Below are 20,028 nucleotides of genomic sequence, written 5' to 3'. Positions count from 1 at the left end.
TGGAGTCTCACTCTTCCCATGCGTAGAAGGCATGATGTTAGTCTCTGTCTCACTGTTCCACTCTGAAGAGAAAATAACTTAATATGGGAACACAGTGTGGCTGCATGTGACAGAAACCCCAAGCCAAGCATTTAAACCCAAACATAGGTTTAGTTCCCACGAGGCAAGAAGTCCAAAAGGAATCAGTCCCAAAATGGTAGAGTGACTCAAGAGGTCACTCTTAGGTAGGTTAGTTAGCCAAGAATAGAAGGACGGACATCAGGCCTATGCACCAAGAAAAATCCAGAAACCATAAAACCCAAACCACAGGGTAACCTTCTCTAAAGAGGCAAGCATTTGAGAATGAGATCCAGAATGCCTAACCTTCCCCAAGGTGTAGAGAACTTTAATCCCTTAAGGGACTCATTGCTTATAAATCCTGGGGAACTTTAATTAAAACAGATATGTTCACTATGGTTTCCTGATAAAATGCCATCATTAGCTCTTGCAACCAATCCCCCATTATTAGGGAAACTAGGTCACAACCACCCTGCCAACCAGAATATTGAGGTCCTCACAAAGGAAGTTTGCTGAGGACTATCCAAAGGGTAATAGACCTATTGGACAGGGAAACGGAGGCAAGAACAAAGAACTCAGTTTCCTTAAAAACTGCAGTCCCTGGCTTCTCACGCTATTAAACTTCGGCTTACTAGTCTGTTTCTCTCAAATTCTTTCTGGCAGAATCACAGGACCAGCACCCAAAGACTGCAGTGGCTGCCCTGGATCAACCCTGCAGGGCCCTAGCTCGATAACATCACCACGGACTCAAGCTTCTTCTCACTTCCTCATCATCGCTCACAGGTGACCTAGCACAGAATGGCTGTGCAAATTTGATGCCTCCCTCCTGAGGTTTAGAGAGAAAGGAGGAAGCATCAAGGAGGAACAGGGTGGTGCTCTGGTCTGGAGTGAAACCCTTCCCAGAAGCCTCAGGGGGACTCCTGATTCCATGCCATTCACCAGGGCTCATCACACGCCTGCTCCTTGCTGCAAGGGAGTCTAGGAAATAGTCTTTTAGGTGGCACACTGCTCCTTAGAATAAGGCATATTCCTGTATTAAATAAGAAAATAAGAGGGTAACAAATATTTCATAAGCAACATCTGCCATATCACTTCAAACCCCTGTTTCGTAAGTCTTAGCCATTATTATATTACATTTTTGTCCTTTATCTATGTCTCAGGCTCACCTAACTGAGGCGCATGAGTCCAAAAAACAGACATCTCTTTAAGTAGTACTTAAATCTCCCCTGTATAACTAGAGTAGCACAATTGGTAGGGCGTCGCAGGTAGAGAAGGAAACCATGTTGGATACTCTGGCACGTGGACACAGTAAGCCCCCTCACTGGGAAGGTTCTGGAGCTCTGCTGGTCTTATACAAAGCCCACAGCAGCAATCTACCAGAGAAGTAGTTGCTTGGCAAGAGATGGTAGTTGCCATCTTGGAACATGGAAGAAGTTCATGCGCCACGTGCCAGTGCGAAGCAGAGGACAAGGGTTTATGGATACCTGCTGGGACTCCCAGGAACAAATAAAGGAGGCACTGCAGGGGACTGTTTTAAAGAGTGGGAGCACTGGTGACAATGAGGAGGAATTTAAATCAGGTACACGTTGATTTCTGTGAATAGACTAATACAAAACTGGCATAACCATGCTAATGCTTACTGCGTGTGGGTAATATGCACATAATTCATATGCATTTTCTCAACTAATTCTATAAACACCCTCGGAATTAAGTATTATTCTCCTGCTTTACAGGTGAGAATACTAAAGTAGAGAGAGAGAGGTAGAATACTTTGCCCTGATTCTGACATTTAAAAAGTTCTAGGGCTGGGATTTAAACTAAAGTCCACCTGACTCAAAATCAAACCCCGAGCTCAAAGGCTAGATCAATAAGCAGAGAACTACCATTTTTAATGCATTCATTTAATAGTTTGGGTTATAATCTGAAAGTACTTGATTTAGTTTCTTGCTCAAATTGCTCCAGATTTGGCCATCGAGAGTTTTTTCCATTAGTTCCTGTGTCCCTTTGACACTCTATCATTATAGGCATTATCTTTTCTTTTTTTAAAAAAAGCAGGAACTTCTGGCACTAAAAGATGCTCTAAGCTTATCTTGTATATTTTTTGCAAAGTCTAGAATTGGCTATATCTCCCAGGAACCTGATTCCTTTTATTGGAGAATGGTATTAGAAATCAAGATGTGGGTGATAGATGGCATTGTTTTTTTCAGTATATGTGCTTTCAGGGAACAAAATAACTGAATACCCTTGCTTTGAAAGGTGTCCAATACATACTGGTGAACACAAAGAGTAAACTCCAGATAGGGGTTTTCCTTCCAGAACAAGTAACTTCTGTGTGATCTTAAGTACATAATGGGCTGCCAGTTTTCATAACCTAAGAAAACATGTGAGATAAATTAGCTATTCTGCCCTTGATAGAGGTATTGAGAGGTGAATCTATATAATCAATCTGAAATAAAGCAACATCATCATCATCATTCATCAATCATGAATTGTCACAACCTTATATGACTGACCATTTTGGGAGAAAAGACAAAGGAAAAGTTAAGTTGCACATTCTGGACTGGGTTAGCTTCCCTTTGGCTGTAAAATGTACAGATAATCTTTGATGGAATAACACCGTTGATGCATTAGTAATAAAGGGTTCTGGCAACCTGAACCAAAATTTACTATACATTTTGAAGCTGTGCTGAAAGGGAAAAGATGGAAACATTAATTTCCAGCAGAGACTTACTCAAGTCGTGCAGGGGCCTAAATTTGCTTTCTCAGCTACTAGATTTCAGAGTTTGAAATGCAGTGCATGATGGCATCTGTCCTTTACTGAGCAATTTGTCCTTTTGAGACCTCCCTAAAATTATTAGGAAAAGCCTTGAAGGCAAAGCCTCTTCATTCTAAAATTACATTATTTATGCTACCACAGTTACTTCTCAGATGACCTTGACACTTCCCTCTCTCCTCTCTCTTTTCTTCCCAGGCTTATCTCACACACACACACACACACACACACACACACACCCTTACCTGCCTGAGAAGAGGCTAGTGTGTCCTCTCCAATTACCCTGCCCATCAGTCTCCAACTTGATCATTCATGAAGCCTTTCCAAAGCTGTTCTTCTCTTCCTCTCCTCCATTTGTACCCCATTCATGTGGTTCTCAATAATATGATAATATTTTGCCTGTTGAGTCTACTTGTCTTTTTTTTTTTTTCCATATTTAAATGCCTAGGCCCTATTTCTCGGTTATTTTGTTAACTCAAAAAGGACAGTGGCAGCTGACTAGTATGCTTTTTAAATCCACCCTAGGGACTGTGACATGTGATATATAAAATATGACATTAATAAGTACCTGTTGAATGAATGGATTAAAATAGAAATTGTTTAGTGCTCACTATGTTCCCAGGACTGCAATAATCTTTAGGTTAATGATTTTTTAAAATGCCATCTATTCATCAACTTTTCTCCAATTTTAAGAATAAGGACCCTGAATCTTCATGAGGGTCCTGCGTTCAATCTTGATAGGGCAAGAACTTCCCTCCATGATGTGCAATTATGCTTCACCGTGCCATTCTTAGATTTGTGATTTGGGACCTCACAACTTCTCTGGAACCCTGTTTCTTCATCAATAGAATCAGAGATGCATGTCAAACAACTACTCAGGTCCTTTTGTGCCCAACCAATGCTTTGAAGTATATGTTCATCTGAGATGTCTTTCTTATCTCCTGGTCTTCTCTTGGCTTCCATTGACTTCTACAAAAATAACATTTTAACTTTTTGACTCACCCAAGTCCTCAGGAGTGACTTTTCTAAGACAAACACAGAGTCTATCCCTGGAATTACTGTATAGTAAGTAGTTATTCACTTATTTTACCTTATTCTATATTCAGACCTGTGTGTTCACAAATGCCCTAGATGCATTAGTACTAGGGCTTAAGGAAAGAATTAATTTTGTAGAATTCAAATATTTGCATTTTAGTATTTGTAGGATTTCCTTGATTTTTAATTCATCACAAGCACTCTGGAAAGTAAAAGTATTAATAGTATCATGTACAGAAAAAAATCAGGCACAAAGAAGGGAGAAGTGGAGAGAAAAGAAAAATTTCTGTAGCTAAAAGCTCAGAAATTCTGAAATTTTCCCATCTTTATCTGAGCTTTGTCAGGCTCATGCACAAGAGTAACTTCGAATTCTATGCAAACCTGAGAATAATCATTATATGGAAATCAAGAAGTTAATAAACTCTACTAAGCACAATAGAGCAGAAAAGAACATGTTAGACATGATATCACCGATAAGTACATTATTCTACCATCTTCAAAAGATAGCCTGAACTAGAAATGGACAGCTTCGGACAAAACCCCATCAGTTTGGGATGGCAGTTGTGACTCTGCCACAGGATTAGAGGATTAGGCCTCAGTGACCAGGTATCACAGCTCTGGTTCAGGTTGTTTCTACATCTCCATCTTCTCTGGACTGTTGGGACAGCGCCTTCCTATTGAGCCTTTCTACGACTCTTAGCTGTTTCTCCCTGTGACCCACACTGTGGAACCTCAAGTGTCACTGCCTTACAGAAAGCCCTCAGGATTCTCCCCACCCTCATTCCCACCATAGATACCTCATTTAGGTACCATACAGCCTACCTGGGACTGTCCTATTGTTAACTTTGTAGGTCTTGCTTCCTAGGACAACCCTTGGTTCCAGGCAAGCAGGAATGCCTGGTCACCCCCTAACTGCTCTAGCAACCAAGGCCAGAGCAAGGATGCTCTCTCATCCCCTTTCTTCCTGTGCATCCCACTCTCTCTGCCTAGGATTTCATTTCCCTGCCTTCACTTTATTCTTTCCCGAGATTGATTAAATTCTCTTTCCTGAGCTGTAGTGCACAAAAGGCATTTTCCCTTGGAAGCAGCACACCCCTCTATAAATAGAATTTAACTCTGGGGGGAAAGACAGCAGCCTTACATAACCTTTCACAAAGCCCTACTCATTTTCTACCAGGACCAGAAAGGGCCTACAGTTCATGAGCTGAGCAGAAACTTCTCTCACCAGGGGGAACACTAGTGATTTTCATTCAGATTGTTCAGCTGAGCCCCCACGTCCTCTTCTGGTAGATTCGGATTTGGAGCATGCCAGTTAGAGTTTGTCTCTCTGCCAGGCTGTGCAGAGCACAGGCTTCAAACCCTCCCACTGAGCCAGCTTTTGGCCTATAAAGCTTGACTCTTCTGTATAAGTTGCGCCCCCCTCCCCAGCCACAGAGGCCCAGGCAAACGAGAACGTGGTTCGTTTTATCCCCTGACGACCATTCCCAAAGCAAAGGCAGGGTTCAGTGCAGGGCCAGCCCTCTCAGGGTCTCACCTGGAGCATGCATGTGTGTCAGTGTTGGCACCTGGGTTGCAGAGGAGGGCAGGCAGAGGAGCCCAGGGCTCCAGGGTCCTGTCAGGTGGCTTCGTGTTCCCTGAATCTCAGTATTTTTAAGGAAAAAAGAGAGGAGAAAGGGAAAATATGGAATGAAAACCGGCAGAACCTTTTTAAAAAATGTACCATCTTATCTCGAGTGTTGGTGAGGAGAGAAGGGAAGACACAGATGGAACACCCAAAGAGAATTTTCAAGTGTTTTTAATCTCAAGGAAAATGAAACACGTCGTGACCTCCATTAAATATATTCGCTACTAAACCTCAAATCGGAAAACTCTCTGGCGTTGGCATAGTTTTGCCATTGTAAGACGAGCTCCTGAAGGCCAAGTCCTCCAAAGAGGCTTTGAGCTAACCGGGGCAGGAGGCGGGCTGGGGCATTTTTCCACTGGTGCATGGCTACTTAAACTGCGAGGAGGCAAAGGATCAGTCAGTCTCCTAGGGCAGTGCTTCCCACTCACCTGGGGTTTAATCCCTTGGATCTGGTCATGACCTGAGTGTCTGCATTTGTAGCAAGTTCTCTAGGTCCAAGGAACACACTTTGAATAGAGAGACCCTAAGATTCTGGTTCTGAAACTTGGCTGCATGTTAGAGTCAGCTACAGGGATTAAAAAGTCCTTGAACCTGGGTCACCCCATCAGAGATTCTGAATTAACTGGTATTGGGGGGATAAAAATTGACAGAGTCAAGATCAGAGACATTCCTTTAGAGAGAAGACTCTGGGAACAAATTCTACCTATTACTGTAGGTGAACAAAGAACTAGCTTCTAGGTGTTCATGCTGAGTGGGTGCTGGATTGACAAGCATGCAGGAAATGGATATGGTTAACCAGGAGAGAGTTAATAAGAGATGATGGTTTGGATTTGAATCCACAGGAGATGTGTTATGGGTTGCCAACTTTGATCAGTATTATGCTGTGTCAGGACCTTTTAGCTGGACCTATTAGCCTCTAAATCCAGCAAAGGCATGAACCTGCTATACCATGTGCTTGATTTCAAAATTGCCACTGGAGTCTGACTATTTTATTTCTCAGTCTTTAAAACTACAACAATAAAATTGAGGAGGATTCTAGAGTGACTTCCCACACTTGTGATTTTTTTTTTTTATTTGTAGACTACCTCAGGATTAATATACCCCATATTAAGATCATACTAATAGTCAATAGCATTTATGAAATATTTATTAAGCGCTAAGTCACTGGAATAGGTATTTTATATCTCTAACTGCTGGAGTGATATTATCTCTCATTTGGAGTTGGGAAGTGAAAGTTGATTTTGTGTCCATTTTACAGGTGGGAAGGTTGAGGTCCAGTAAGCTTATGGCCTCAATCAAGTCCACTAGCTGGCAGGCTTTTTCACCTAGCTGTTACCTCTCTCATCATGACCAAAGACCACAGGATTGTGGAGTTGGTTCATCTGCAAAGTTCAGCAGCAGATGGTAGACTCAGTGGGAAGAGTGGTGCTGAGTTCATTGACATGGAAAAGTTGCAACTCGACCACTTCCGAATGAACTGCATCTGAAGGCACAGGAACACTCATCCATATCTTATGAAGTAGCAATATTAAAAAAAAAAAAAAATGGAAGAATGGAAAGGATAGAAGAGAAAAATCATCTACCATTTTTTAAATCTTAGATTTAGTTTCCTTTTTTAATTCATCAAGAACCATCAGGCACACAGTTTGCAAGAGGCCACAGTAAGAATAAATGTCTCTGTGCCGATCCTACTTCTATAGACAGCAGAAGTCCTATCTCCCTCTACTGAGTGACAGAGATCAGAGTGGAAGGGGCCTGTTGCCACGTTGCTTTGCCTCACTATGCGTTTGAAAGTCTCCCTAGGCTACACCACCTGTGTCCACATGACTCCACTCTGAATATTCAGGATAGATAGGCTCACAAATTCACATCTGACAGATGAGAAAATCAGGGCAAAAGATGTCTATGTAATTTGCTTAAATTTTTATATGATTATGCTGTTAGAGAAAGCTCCTAAATATGAGCTCATTCAATTTATTCAACAAATATTTATTGACTATGAGAAGCTACTGTTGGTGAGAGGATCGTACTGTGTTTCCACACTATCATGTTTAGTTCTCCTGACACTTGGATACGTGGATATTCTTCGGGTTCACTATCCTTCCTCCCATCACAGGGCCTTTGCACCTACTTTACTTACCTGGCTGTCTCTCTCCTTCCCCTCCCACAATACCCGCTTCTTAACTGAGTTAACTCATCCTCAGGCATCAACTCAACCACAGCTTCCTCAGGAAATCTTCTTTGGTCTGCTCTCTGGATCTCTTTCTTGCAATAGTTTCTTTCTTTTTTTTTTTTTAAAGCCTTATCTCATTTGAAATCATGGATTAATTAATGTTTATTTGATTAGCACGTTTACCTCAGTGGGATCTGAGCTCCTCCACCACCTTAACGCAGTTCCCAAAACTCTCAGTGCAGAGGAGGGGAAAGGGGCTTGGAAGTGAAGGGGTGTGTCTATCACAACAGGCAGTCAGATCTGCAGGAAAAAACTGATATCCACAGTTTCCTCATTATTACTGCACCTATAGCTTGGTTTCAACATGATTGACAACGCTTCACACCTTTTTTTAAATCCAATCAATCTCAGGATACAGGGATGAGAGAATCATCTCTGTCAGACCATCTGGCTAATATTAATATATTAATGATATAGTGCATAAACATTGTAGTTGGTATCCTGCAGTCTGTCCCACTTTGTTTGTATTCTTTTTTAATGAGCACTTTGTTCTGCCTTACATCCCACTTAGCTGTGTGTGTGCCTGTCACCTGCACTTGAAGATGAGCCCTTGGAGTGTAGAGAAACATTCAAACTTTCCACTTCTCTTCTCCTAACCCTGTGCAAATGCTCTGTAACTAATACCTTGAATCAAATACTTGATCATATTTGATCCTTATAATACCTCAATGATTATGTTAGGCATTGAAAGTCCTACCAGAAAAATGAGAACACAAGTTTTAGGAAACAAAATGTGTATGGCTGGCTATACCACAAGCTACAGACTATGCTGAATCTATATTTTATAATGCATGACTTGAGAGTTCTTACTTAGAAGAGCACATTAAATTTGGGGTCCTTGATTACCAGAAAGATATAAACAAACTAGAGGGAGTTCGGGTAAGAAAGATACACATGATTAAGCTTCTGGAGGGGTATGAGGAAGGATTAAAACAACTAAATATTTATAGTCTGGCTAAGGGAAGACTAAGGAGGAAGGCAAGCATGATTGATAGCTAGAATTATTCAATTCGTCAGCACAGAAGAGGCAGAGTCACTGAAAAGGGGGAAAAGGAACCAGGAGCCAGACACAGGAGTGGAGGGAAGAACATTTAGAACAGGACCATCTAAGATGAACGGCGAAATAAATTTTTCACAACACAAACTGATGCGGTGCTGAAAAGTTTCCCTAGGGAAAGTCAAGAAACAATCCCTGGAGATGTCTCGAATCAGCAAGAGAAAATAACTAGAAATTGTCCTGCGGGGAACAGCTCTGCCCAGACATTAAACATGAAAGGGAAAGCTTTGCAGATTTTCTTTCTAATTTATATTCTTCTGGGATCCCATGAGGCTGAGGAAAGACGTGGGAACAATGGATTGAGGACTGAGTGCCGGGGTTGGCTTAGATGTCACAGCCTTGACTCACATCTCTAATGAGTGGGCACAGAAGGCAACCCGCTAGAGAGCCCACTCCAAGCTCATCCAAGGCTTTATTTCATCCAGGGACCTTCATTAACCTGCCCCATGGGAGTAGGTAAAAAGATAATGAACCCAAACGAAAACGGCGGGGGTTGTGGGGGAGGGTGCACATGTGCAGAGGTGTCTCACTGAAACCCACAGTCATATATGCGACAAATTGAACAATCATTTTAGATCTATGCGTTTTACTGTGTTGGATACGTACCCAAGGTCAAACGGTGAGATTAGGACTTTTAACTCAGGTTTGGTGTTTATCATTATGATTCTGTGTCTCAGTCATTCTTTGGTTTTATCATATTCAAGGGATTCATAATGTGCCTCAAATTAAGCCTGGTGCCCCAGCATCTGCTTCGCTATAAGTGAGGCTCTACATGGACAAAGTAGCAGGGTAAGTCAGAATACTGACAAGGTAGGGGTTGCCCTGTATAATCAATAGCCAATCTTACAGTGGCTAAGGATCTTGTTTCTAGATCAAAATCATTGTACCTTTTGGAAAGATGCTCAAGTGAAGCCTGGGCTAAAGTAAACACAATACAGTATTAGGTAACAATTTGGTTCAGGTTCAGGCTACTAAGGACATCAATGCCTGAAGGCAAAAGGTAGCCTACTGGGAGAAACAAAATAACCACCAATAATATTCCCATGAAAAAGCAAATGGATGCTCAATTGATGAAACAGAATGATAGAATTATCTTGCTGAAATCACAAATGGCCAACAAATTTATGGGAAAAAATGTTCAATTTTATTAGCAATCAGGGAAATGCAAATTAAAACTATAATGAGATGTTAATTCACATCCACCAGATGAAGGCAAATTAAGCAAATGAAAATACCAAGTGTTCGTGCAGACACGAAGCAAAGGGGACTTTCATATGATGCTCCTAGTGGGGGTTTTAATAGATGTACTATGTCATTGCTTTATAAAACTAAAGATATCTTTGCTATGACTAAGCAAGTCTACTGCTAGGTATGCACCTTAAACATGATTTTTTACTGGGGAACATGTATAAGAACATTCAAAGCAGCATTACCGACAACAAATTTTTGAGTTTCCAAAGTCCATCAACAGTGAAATGGATAAAATCGTGGTTAATTATTACCATGGAATATCATACAACATAGTGGTTGAAATGCAGTATACACATCCATAAAGATATATCTCAAATGCTTAATATTTAGCCAAAATGCAGGTCATTATATCTCTTTTAGTACAACCAAATATAGGCAAAGCAAACTAGCATACTGAAGATGCAAAGATTTGTGGTAAAACTGTATAGTAGACAGCTATTAATTATCACAAACATCAGACAACTGCTGGTGGGCTCATAGGTTTTTGTTGTATTATTTTTATTAAGAGCTTTTACATACATCATATGTATGTATATATAGTTCACAATTTAAAGAAATCATACAATGTTGAAACCAGTAACTAGAATTGATCAGTCCACACCCTCACTTAATAAGAAAAAATGGTATGCAACTTGATATAGATTTCAGAAATATTAGAAACCCATTAGTTAGAATGAATTAGGGTTATTTTCCTCTTATCAAGTGACTCAGGTCCACATTTAGAATCTCCTCTCTTTCCTCTTGGGCACAATCTCAACAAAATTTGGTCTCATATTTCTTAGTAAGTCAAAGTACAACAAAAACAAAAAGAAACAAACAAAAATAATAATAATAAAGTAAAACCAAAATCCAACAAGGATAGGGAGGAGTTTCAGCTGGACATAAGGAAGTAGACAAAATGTATTTTATGAATACAAAATACAATTTTTAATTAAACAAATTAGCAGCCCGTGGTCATTTCATGGAAAAAAATAATCATCTAAATGATGTAGTACCTTCAGAAATCATCCTGATGATATCACATCATATAATAACTGAGTCACAGTGATGCAATGGATCTATTAAGAACTTGTTAAATCATATCCAACATACTACTTAAAAGACAGCTGAGTGGAGAAGTATTTCTAAAAGACCATAGAGAAATCAGTGAAATCTAAAAATATTGGGGCTTAACAAGAAATTCAGTTACCAAGACAAACGGTTTGAGTTAATAATACTTATATTATCTGCTCAACTCCTCTATTCTCTTATAAAAATGTAAATGCAGCTTTAAGAACATTTTAGATAGAATAAAGTTATATTGATAAGACCTCTTATTAGGTCACAATTCACTAAGTTGGTATTTTCATTAGATCACATCATAAAGATTCAATTAATTCAGTGGAACATTTTTGTCCTAGATACTCTTAAGAGTAGCCTTCTGGCAAGAACTAAATTGAAAGGATGAGTAAGGACAAGGAAGACATCTCCAGATTGCAACACCACTGTTCAGTTCCATCACAGTAATCATTGCGAGTGATCTTGGAGGTCTTCCTACATGGAAGATGTGAAATGACTAAGCAAGAAAGAAGTCACAGATTTTGGACTTGTGAAATTCGGCTAAAGCATCTCACAAAACTAAGAATCAGTTTATAGGCACTGGGCTTTGAGAACTTAGCAGAAAAGAGAAACTCGCCCACTCAAGTCATGCCCTAGCTATAGACTTGAAAAATACGATCAATAAATACAGAATGATTTGTGTGTTTCCTGGTAAGACTTTCCCCCAAGAAATGAGAGTTGTGAGTAATATGGTTGTTTGGAACTATTCATAAAAAGCAATATGTGCTGGTATGACTATTGGCAAATTACCATCAATAATGAAAAGGAAGGCATATTCAATCATACGCATTATTATGTATTTCCAGGCCATACCACTGGACGTAGTTTAGGCATTTCTAAACTATCAAGGAAAACATTTTTACTGAACAGTTGAGTTAAAGGGGTTTGGTTTTTAAACTTCAGGCGAAAATTTGTCAAAGAACTTCAGAGCACTATAGTAATTTTGATCATCAATCAGCCAACCTGTATTTATTCACATTAGTACAATGCAGAACCTGAGAAATGTAAGATAAGGAATCAACACTCTCATGTGGGGGAAGCAAAAGTGTGGTACTAAATTGTGCTGCGATTTACCTGAGTGCTGCAATTATAAAGGTGCATAATAATTTGCATTTTATTTTTGCTATTACCCATTTGGCATATATAATGTGTACTTTTATCTTGCATATTTTTTATTAGCCTGCAGGGAAAATCTGGGTTGCTTATCCTTTCTTATTGACAAGTTTAACTTTCACTTAATCTGAGATCTTGTTTGAAGGAATATTACCTAAAATACGTAGGACAATGCCATGCCATGCCATGAATATGATGGTAACATTAAGAAATATTCTGATCTCCAAAAAAAAAGTAACTTTGAAGAATTAAAGCTCTGTTATTCCACCTTGGTAACACCTTTGTGAACAAAAGGCATGTCTCCCTCAGCATAAACTATTACCCTGTAGTACTCACTTCTGTCTCTACTTAAAATTTGTGAGCTTTAGAACTGCAATAGTACTAACCAAAAGGCCACAGGTTTGAGTCTCCTAGGTTAACAGTACTATTTAGCTATTTTCAGAGTGTAGTTTAACTCTCCACTGGGGGGGGGGGGGGAAATCATGAAAGTTTAAAAATTTGTTTTTACTGCAAAGTCCTATGACCTTGCAAAATGTTATACAGCATATCAAACATAGTGCCAGGGGATGAGGGACTTGGTTTCCCAGTGAGAAAGGCTTCCCTGGACTGCCTCCAGTGAGGTAATACTGATGCTGCACAGCTTAGAGAGGAACTGCGGTCCTTCAGGGTCAGGTCATGGAGAAGCACGAAGCCACAGGAGACTGCTACACATTTCACTGGACATGCGTTGATATTTAATCCAGTGTGCTTCAATCAGGAGTTGGTGAGATCTCAAGCTACGATTCATTAAGGTATAACTCCTGTGACAACTCATGAAACTCTTAAACTCTTTTCTGCAGCATTGTAATGAAACAGGAAGAGAGAGAAGATAAAAGAGAAGATGCCGTTTACATTCTATGAATTGTAAATGTGCATAGTACTTACCATTTCACTTTAGGGATTACAGTATTTTTCCAGAACCAAGTGACTTTTTATCTTTAGTTAATTAATCAAGCAATCCTCAGTGGGTTTAAGTCATTATTCTTTTTACTCAAGCAAAGCTAAGATTTCCTGAAATTTATGTGAAATTTATGTATATGGTTCATCTAAGTGATTATCATCAAAGATAGATTAATCCATCAAAAATTTATCAGTAGAGCTGGTAGTTGTGAAACAAATACCCAAAAAGACCAATGTGATCCTAATTTGCTGTGAGCTTCTGACAACAGTGTGGGCCAGAACTGCGAAAACTGGAAAGAGCTCTAGCCAGGCAAGAATTCATTCACTAATGCAATCACAAGTGTCCTTACACAGTTAGGGCTACCGCAATTAACCCCAAAGTTAACCATTTATAGAAGAAAGCATGGCGGGTAGAAATCGTCTCTTTATGTATAGGTGTTTAGGTTTTAGGTTAAGACATTGCCCGCAAACAACTGCTTTCTTTTCTAATAGTTATCCTGACTTGGAAAAGCATGAGGAAGAAGTTTAGAATGGCAAATTCTCCTAAGAAATAGTGAGAATATTTGTTAAGTATAATCTTAGGGCACATTCTGTCATAGAAAGAGATCATCAGTTCAGAAACGACAGTTCTGCCTTCCAACAGGCAGCACCATGTAAAACTTAAAACTATTTTGGCCAGGAATTCTTGATTTAACTCAGGGCTTGTTTCCAAAGGACAGTGGTCATACTAGATTAGATGACCTGACTTGGTGTATCTGGAGACATCCCAGGAGCAAACCACTTGCATTTGAAGAATCCCAGACCATTGGACCCATGCAACAGGAGATGTAAGCCAGGAAGCAGAAGCACTTTTTTCATAAAAAATACTCTACAAATAAATGGAGTGCTGGGATTCCCTTACAAGATGCACTATCATCTCTTCCCTCTCCAGAAGCAAAATATCCCCTCTCCTCAAAAGGAAAAGAAAAGAAAATTTCCCCCCACCCACCAACTCTTGTCAAACATCGTACTAGCTTAGAAAACCATACTGTAGCCTGCAAAGAAATGTACTTCAGGAAGAAGTTTCAGCAGAGATCCATTCAGGAATTTAGAACTGAAGCTCTTCCTTCTCAGTGGAAACAAGGAAGTTTGCTGAGAAGTTAACTTGCCAGGGAATAAATGTAAGTCATACACACTGAGAAGTTATAAATCTCTCCCCAGAAAAAAAAAAAAAAAAAAAAAAAATGCCTATCAGCAGTTCAAGCCAGCCCAGCTTTTAAGAGCATTAAAGCAAATGCACTAAAGCCTAATATATTCACACATAACACATGTGGCGAACGTTTCACATGCTTCATAACTCAGAGGGCAGCTGCTGCTGTGTGGGAAATGGATACTGTGACAGGTCACTGGTGATTTATACTGCAGCACTCACAGAGGAGTGGACTGCTGGCCTGCCCAGGGGCACTCAGGTCCTACCATGCTCTCTCCACTCAACAGCACACCCAGATGGGGGAAATGACCTGCTTTGGTTGGGGGAATAAAAAAGGGAGTAGATGGGGCAAGCCTCACCCCATGAAGTCCAGACTACATAAATTTACAGACTCTTTTCAATAGAATATAATCCAAACATCCATAAAGAATTAATTAATTAATGGGTATACCTCCTATTTTATTCATTAACATCTATCATATATAATTCCCATCTTACCTGAGATTCTGAGACTTGATGTCTCTGCCTGGGACTCATGCCAAATATAGAAGATGGCATTTTACAAGAGCCTGCTAAAAAGCCACTGTCCTCCTCCCTCAGCGTCAAGTCCTCACCCTATGCTACCAGTGCTCGGGATGTCCTTAGTTGTGTCATAATAATGGTGTACAAATCTGCAGCAGCTTCAGACTTTACCTAGAAAGGGGGAAAGGACTCAGTGCTTTGTGCAAGTCTCCATAATCCTTTGTTACCAATCAACAAAGTCTTTAAAACACCCTGCTGAATGGGAATTTCACTGCTGGTAAACTAGAGGTTTGGCCTTTTTAAGGGCACCTCCTACTGGTCCTTTCTTAGAGTGAACTGTGCTTTCTTTTTCACCAATTCCTGCCATGTTCCCAAAGTGTGGAATTTGTCAATAAGAAAAAAGATGATACTCAGATAAATGAGCAAAGATGACCAGTGTGATTTGAAGTAGCCACATCTCTAATGTGCACCATCCCCTGTCCTGGGACCTGTGAAAAGGCCAACACAATTCAATTGCAACTAACAGAAATGAATTTAGAAGTGCAGAGAAGTTTAAAGGTAAAGATGGACAAGCCTATCCATGGGCATATTCCTTGTATATGTATATTTTCATCTGCTTTTCAAGCACGAATTTATATATGAAGAGAAATTTTTAAGGTGAAGAATAGAATAGCGATAAATAGTGATAACTCTCTAGACAAGAAACTTAAGTGGGAGGGGGATATTCAATTAACTTAGAGATTAATAAAACATATTAAATCCACCTCCATTCATCTATCCCCAACGTTTGCCAGACAAAAGTCACTTGGGAAATGGCTTTAAAATACTGTCGTGTAATGGACATTGTCCATTTTTGTACACCTTGCTCAATGCATTAATTTTAGCCAGGGCATTTCAGGCCTTCAGCCCCCTTTGGTTTTGCAGACTCCTACCCAGCAAGCGATGCCCCCTCTGAACTTCCCCTCTCCCTGTTGTTGGCCTTCCAACCTGCCAACCTGCCGGAAAGAGCGCAAGCAAATTTTCTGTATAGAAGGAGAGTTCTCTTCCTAGCCTCAGCGTCTGCAAGTCCCAAGGAGGATATTTTTTATAGACACCTATTCATTACAGTGAGGATGGCAAGCCCCCCAACCCCCGCCCCGGCCCACCTTCTGCAGCAGTAATTGCAGAGGACAAAGCTCTGGGAGAGAGAAGCCCGGGAGGAGGGATCGCGGGCGTAAGAGCGCGCGGATGCGGGTACCCGAGCACCCCAGGCGCGTGCACACACACACACACACACACACACACACACACACACACACACACAATCTCACGCTCGCTAGCTTTTTCTGGCCGAACGAGGATGAGGAGTGGAGAGCTCGTGCACGCACAGGGATTCCTGCCCGCTTGTGTCCGCGCCAGGCTTTGGGAAGCTTCGGGCTGGCCGGGCGCTTGACTGCCTCCGTCCCTAGCAACCGTGAAGAGGCGCATTCTCTGCTCGCGTTCTCAGCCCTTGGCCACGCAGCACATAGCAGGGACAAGAAAGCCTGAGCTTAGGACTCCAGGGAGGCTGGGGACTTTGGCCGCCGAGATTTAATTCCGTTCCCTGGTAATTTTCAAGGCTCAGGTTGAGGCGCTCCTACCTAAAGTCTGGTCCCTTCCTGCACCTTCTTTTCCCGTGGGTATGGGAAAAGGTCGTTTCCTAAGGGATTTGAATGCTCAGTCAGCGGCTCTCCGCCCCACTAGGCCTGCTCGGTACCCCAGCGCCGGTCTACTTGTGATGAAGTTCCGCAAAATGAGTGAACCTTATAATGTGTCGCTTCGCTCTCTTTTATTTTTTTGGCTGCCGAAGCCCCAGCTCTGTATTCGAAGACTGCAGCAGCCTGGAGCAGCCTTCAGATCCCTCTTTCTCCGGCTTTAGCTCAAATCTAATTGCCAAACAGTTTTGCCATTTTCAATTAGAAACTGCGTTTGCCAAGTGCCAGAGCCAGGGGCTGGCTCACCGGAATATCAATCATTTGGAGTTTGGAGGTGTCCTGGAGACATTTGGAGACTTAGATTAAGAACTGCATTCACCGTTAAAAATAAAATTAAAAATAAAATAACATAAAACGTACCTCCCTCCCTCCTGACAACTCTGCGCTTCCTTGTCCCCTCCTCCGAATTACCCAAACATATTAGCTGTCCCTTTTCAGATTCTCAATCAGCAGGTCCAAAAATCCAAACCAGCAGGTGCATATATTCAAATACAAACGACTCAGTCCCACCAGCTACATCCCGCACAGACTTCCTCAAAGACCCCTCCATGTCCTCCTCCGCTGCTCCTGTTCCCCAATTCGCTCTCCCCTTCGTAGGTTTCTAAGGCTTTAAGGATCCAACCCAGTTCCTTTCAACGACATCCCCATCACCTGTCCCAAACCACAGACCGCTCTCCAAACCACGGCCAAGTATTTGCAAAAGCAAAGATGCAAGAAGCACGAGATTTTAAAAGAGCGAAGAGGCGCCCCTCTCCCCCGCCACCAACATCCTCCGCCCCCAAGGGGGGAAAAAGTCTTCTGTCTTTTATCATCTGTGAGGAAATGGGGAACAGAGCGAGCGCCGAGTATCTTTTTATTTTTACCTCCACCCTAATTGCACTCTCGCCAAATGAAATGAGAAGGGAAAAGGGGTAAGAGGGTGGGCGAGCGACGAGAAGAAAGAAAAGAACCTCTTACCGGTGACTTGAAGATGCGCGCTGAGCAGGGAAGCTCCGAAGAGTACAAAAGCCAGCTTGGGTACCCAAACACATCCAAGACTATTCTCCATATTTCAGCCAACACCTTCGGGGCCGGGGGTCCTGGGCAGCGGCGGCACTCACACACATGCACTCACACACGCATGTACACATGCACACACACGCGCCAAGCCCCTTCGGCTTCCTCCTCCTCCTCCTCCTCGTCCTCTTCCTCCACCTCTTTCTCCACCTCCCCTGTGCCTCTTCTGCCTCCGAAGCCTTTTTCCTTGTCCACTGACGGAATCAGCAGCCAAAAGAGGCAGCAAAAAGTTCCATTCGGTCCAAGAGATTCCGAGCCCGGGTAAAGTAACTCAAGGAGAGGGAGGGAGCAAGAGAAGGGAAGACAGCTCTCAGCGGGGCTTGCAAGTCATCAATAAACAGAATATCCAGGAGGGACCGAGAGGAGAGGGAAAGCAATCCTGTGGCTGGGCTGTGCATTAAAAGGTTGAGGCTGGTTCCATGTCGTCGGTTGGGTCAAGTTGAAGAGGAAAATCCGCGCGAGAGCTGGTGATGCTGTTCGTTTTGCTTCCAAGAGCTAGGGGACCAAAGGAGGAGAGGCGGGGGTCTGCGGGGTGGAGCGCTCTCACTTGTTACTGGGGTGTCCGCCAGCGGTGTGTGAGCTGGGAGTTGGAACCGTACTATCCATTGATCCGGAGAAGTGCAGGGCTGGAAGGGAAAATGTGGAGACCGGAGGGAAACGAACTGGATCAGGCAAAGATTCCACGCGAAGGGGGGTTGGGGGCAGAGAGACGAAGGCTTAGGGAAAAAAGGAGCGGACGGAGGAGGCTTCCAGCAGCTGCATTCGCCTGGTCTTACATATCAATGCGCAGGGATGCCCTCTGTGGGCCAGGCGTGGGAAGTCACTTTTGTCAACGAAGCCAGCCAACATTGAGAGCGTGTTTTGCAGCAATCATTTCTGACACTCAACATTCAGGAAATTATTTTTGTATGACTGTGAAACCTAGGCGGGTGTTTAAGTTGGGGCTAGTGGCCAGGGCGTTTACTGCCTGCTTGTCCTCAGCATTACTTAAAAGAGAATTTTTCATTTAGGGAAAAAAAAAAAAAAAAAAAGTCACTCAATGCAACTCTCTTCTAGAATTGGTAGGAAACTGAGGCCCAGAAACACAGTGGGAAAGGCCAGACCACTGTTTCCCTACATAATAGCCAGTGTCGTCTTCGTGTAAAATATCTTCTTTCATCTGTCTTCATTCTTTTCCAGACGTGATTCAATATATTAAAACACTTACCATGTCCCTTATGTTCCAGGTGTACTGATGGCTCCTAGGAACATGGACAGGAGATTTAGTGAGATTCACTCTCTGTCTTCAAGGATTTTTTTTTTTTTTTTAATCAGTTGAGAGAGAAGAATAAATAGAAAATTATAAATTATCATGATAAACACGATGGTCTATGTAATGAGGAAGTGGTCTGGGAGAACAATAAAGACATTTCTCCAGTCCCTGATGGAGCGAAGCTAGTGAGCTGCATGCACACACACACACACAAACAGCGGGATGTGAACAGGGAAAAACTTTCAGAAAATTATTTTGAGTTACTTTTATATCTTGTCTCTACTGTGAGATCCCAAATCTTTGAGCAGAGAGTTTGTCTTTCTTTCATCTTTGCACCCCTCACAGGTGCTCGGGAGGAACTTGGATAGCACACATGTCATATATTCTTGCTGAATCAGTGAACTTGGAAGCCAATTAATTTAGCCAGAAAGGATGATGAATAGACGTGCCATTTTGGTTAAAGCTCTCTTTGAAGATGTTCAGCTGAAGTTTTCTCATTCCTCACTGTTACATTATTCTTTCTTTTTCTCTCTTCTTCACACTCTCTTGTCACTCAAATTCACCAGGGTGTGAGAGGATAATATGTCAATATCTATTTGGAAAGGGGGAGGAGAGCATGAACAATACACATCAAATCACCACCAGGAAAATTCCATGGCATTAAAACTGGACAGGAGTGTTTCCAGTCCTTAGTTCTGCCCATCCCTTCTTGCCATGGAAAAGTTAAAACAAGATGTACCCTTTGATTCTGAACTTTCTGAAGCAGTAAATATACTTCTTTTGTCATTGTTTTTGTTTTGTTTTGCAGCACTAGGGATGGGACAAGAGCCTCCTGCATGCCAGGCAGACACTCTACCACTGAGCCACATCCCCAGCCTGAAGCTGGGTTTCTTTAGAGTACAATGAAACTCTGTGTTGACCTCAAATTTCTCAAAACACTCAAGTATCTATTAGCAGAGATTATGGAGGTCTCTGGAGGTGCAAAGTGTTTTAAATGGGTCCATTGATCTTTCTGGGAGATCCCTGCTGAAAAACTTCAAGGAGTTCATGACTTTTCAAAAATTTTATAAAAAAAAAAAAAAAAAAGATTGGCTCT

At 41.7% G+C, this 20,028-nt stretch overlaps 1 protein-coding gene across 2 annotated transcripts in view; it reads right to left on the bottom strand.

Annotated features, from left to right (window-relative positions):
- The window catches only part of DCC (DCC netrin 1 receptor), a 1,229,995-nt gene extending 1,211,681 nt beyond the window's left edge, over positions 1–18,314 (bottom strand). For both annotated transcript variants that reach the window (XM_079109018.1, XM_079109019.1), the window contains exon 1: positions 17,582–18,314. In XM_079109018.1, the coding sequence (XP_078965144.1) occupies positions 17,582–17,672 (91 nt within the window). In that variant the 5' untranslated portion in view covers positions 17,673–18,314. The remainder of the gene's footprint in view (positions 1–17,581) is intronic.
- Positions 18,315–20,028: the final 1,714 nt, after the last annotated feature.

This window comes from Sciurus vulgaris, assembly GCF_902686455.1.
Source record: "Sciurus vulgaris genome assembly, chromosome: 13".
NCBI lineage: Eukaryota > Metazoa > Chordata > Mammalia > Rodentia > Sciuridae > Sciurus > Sciurus vulgaris.
This window is presented reverse-complemented; position numbering and strand designations above follow the sequence as displayed.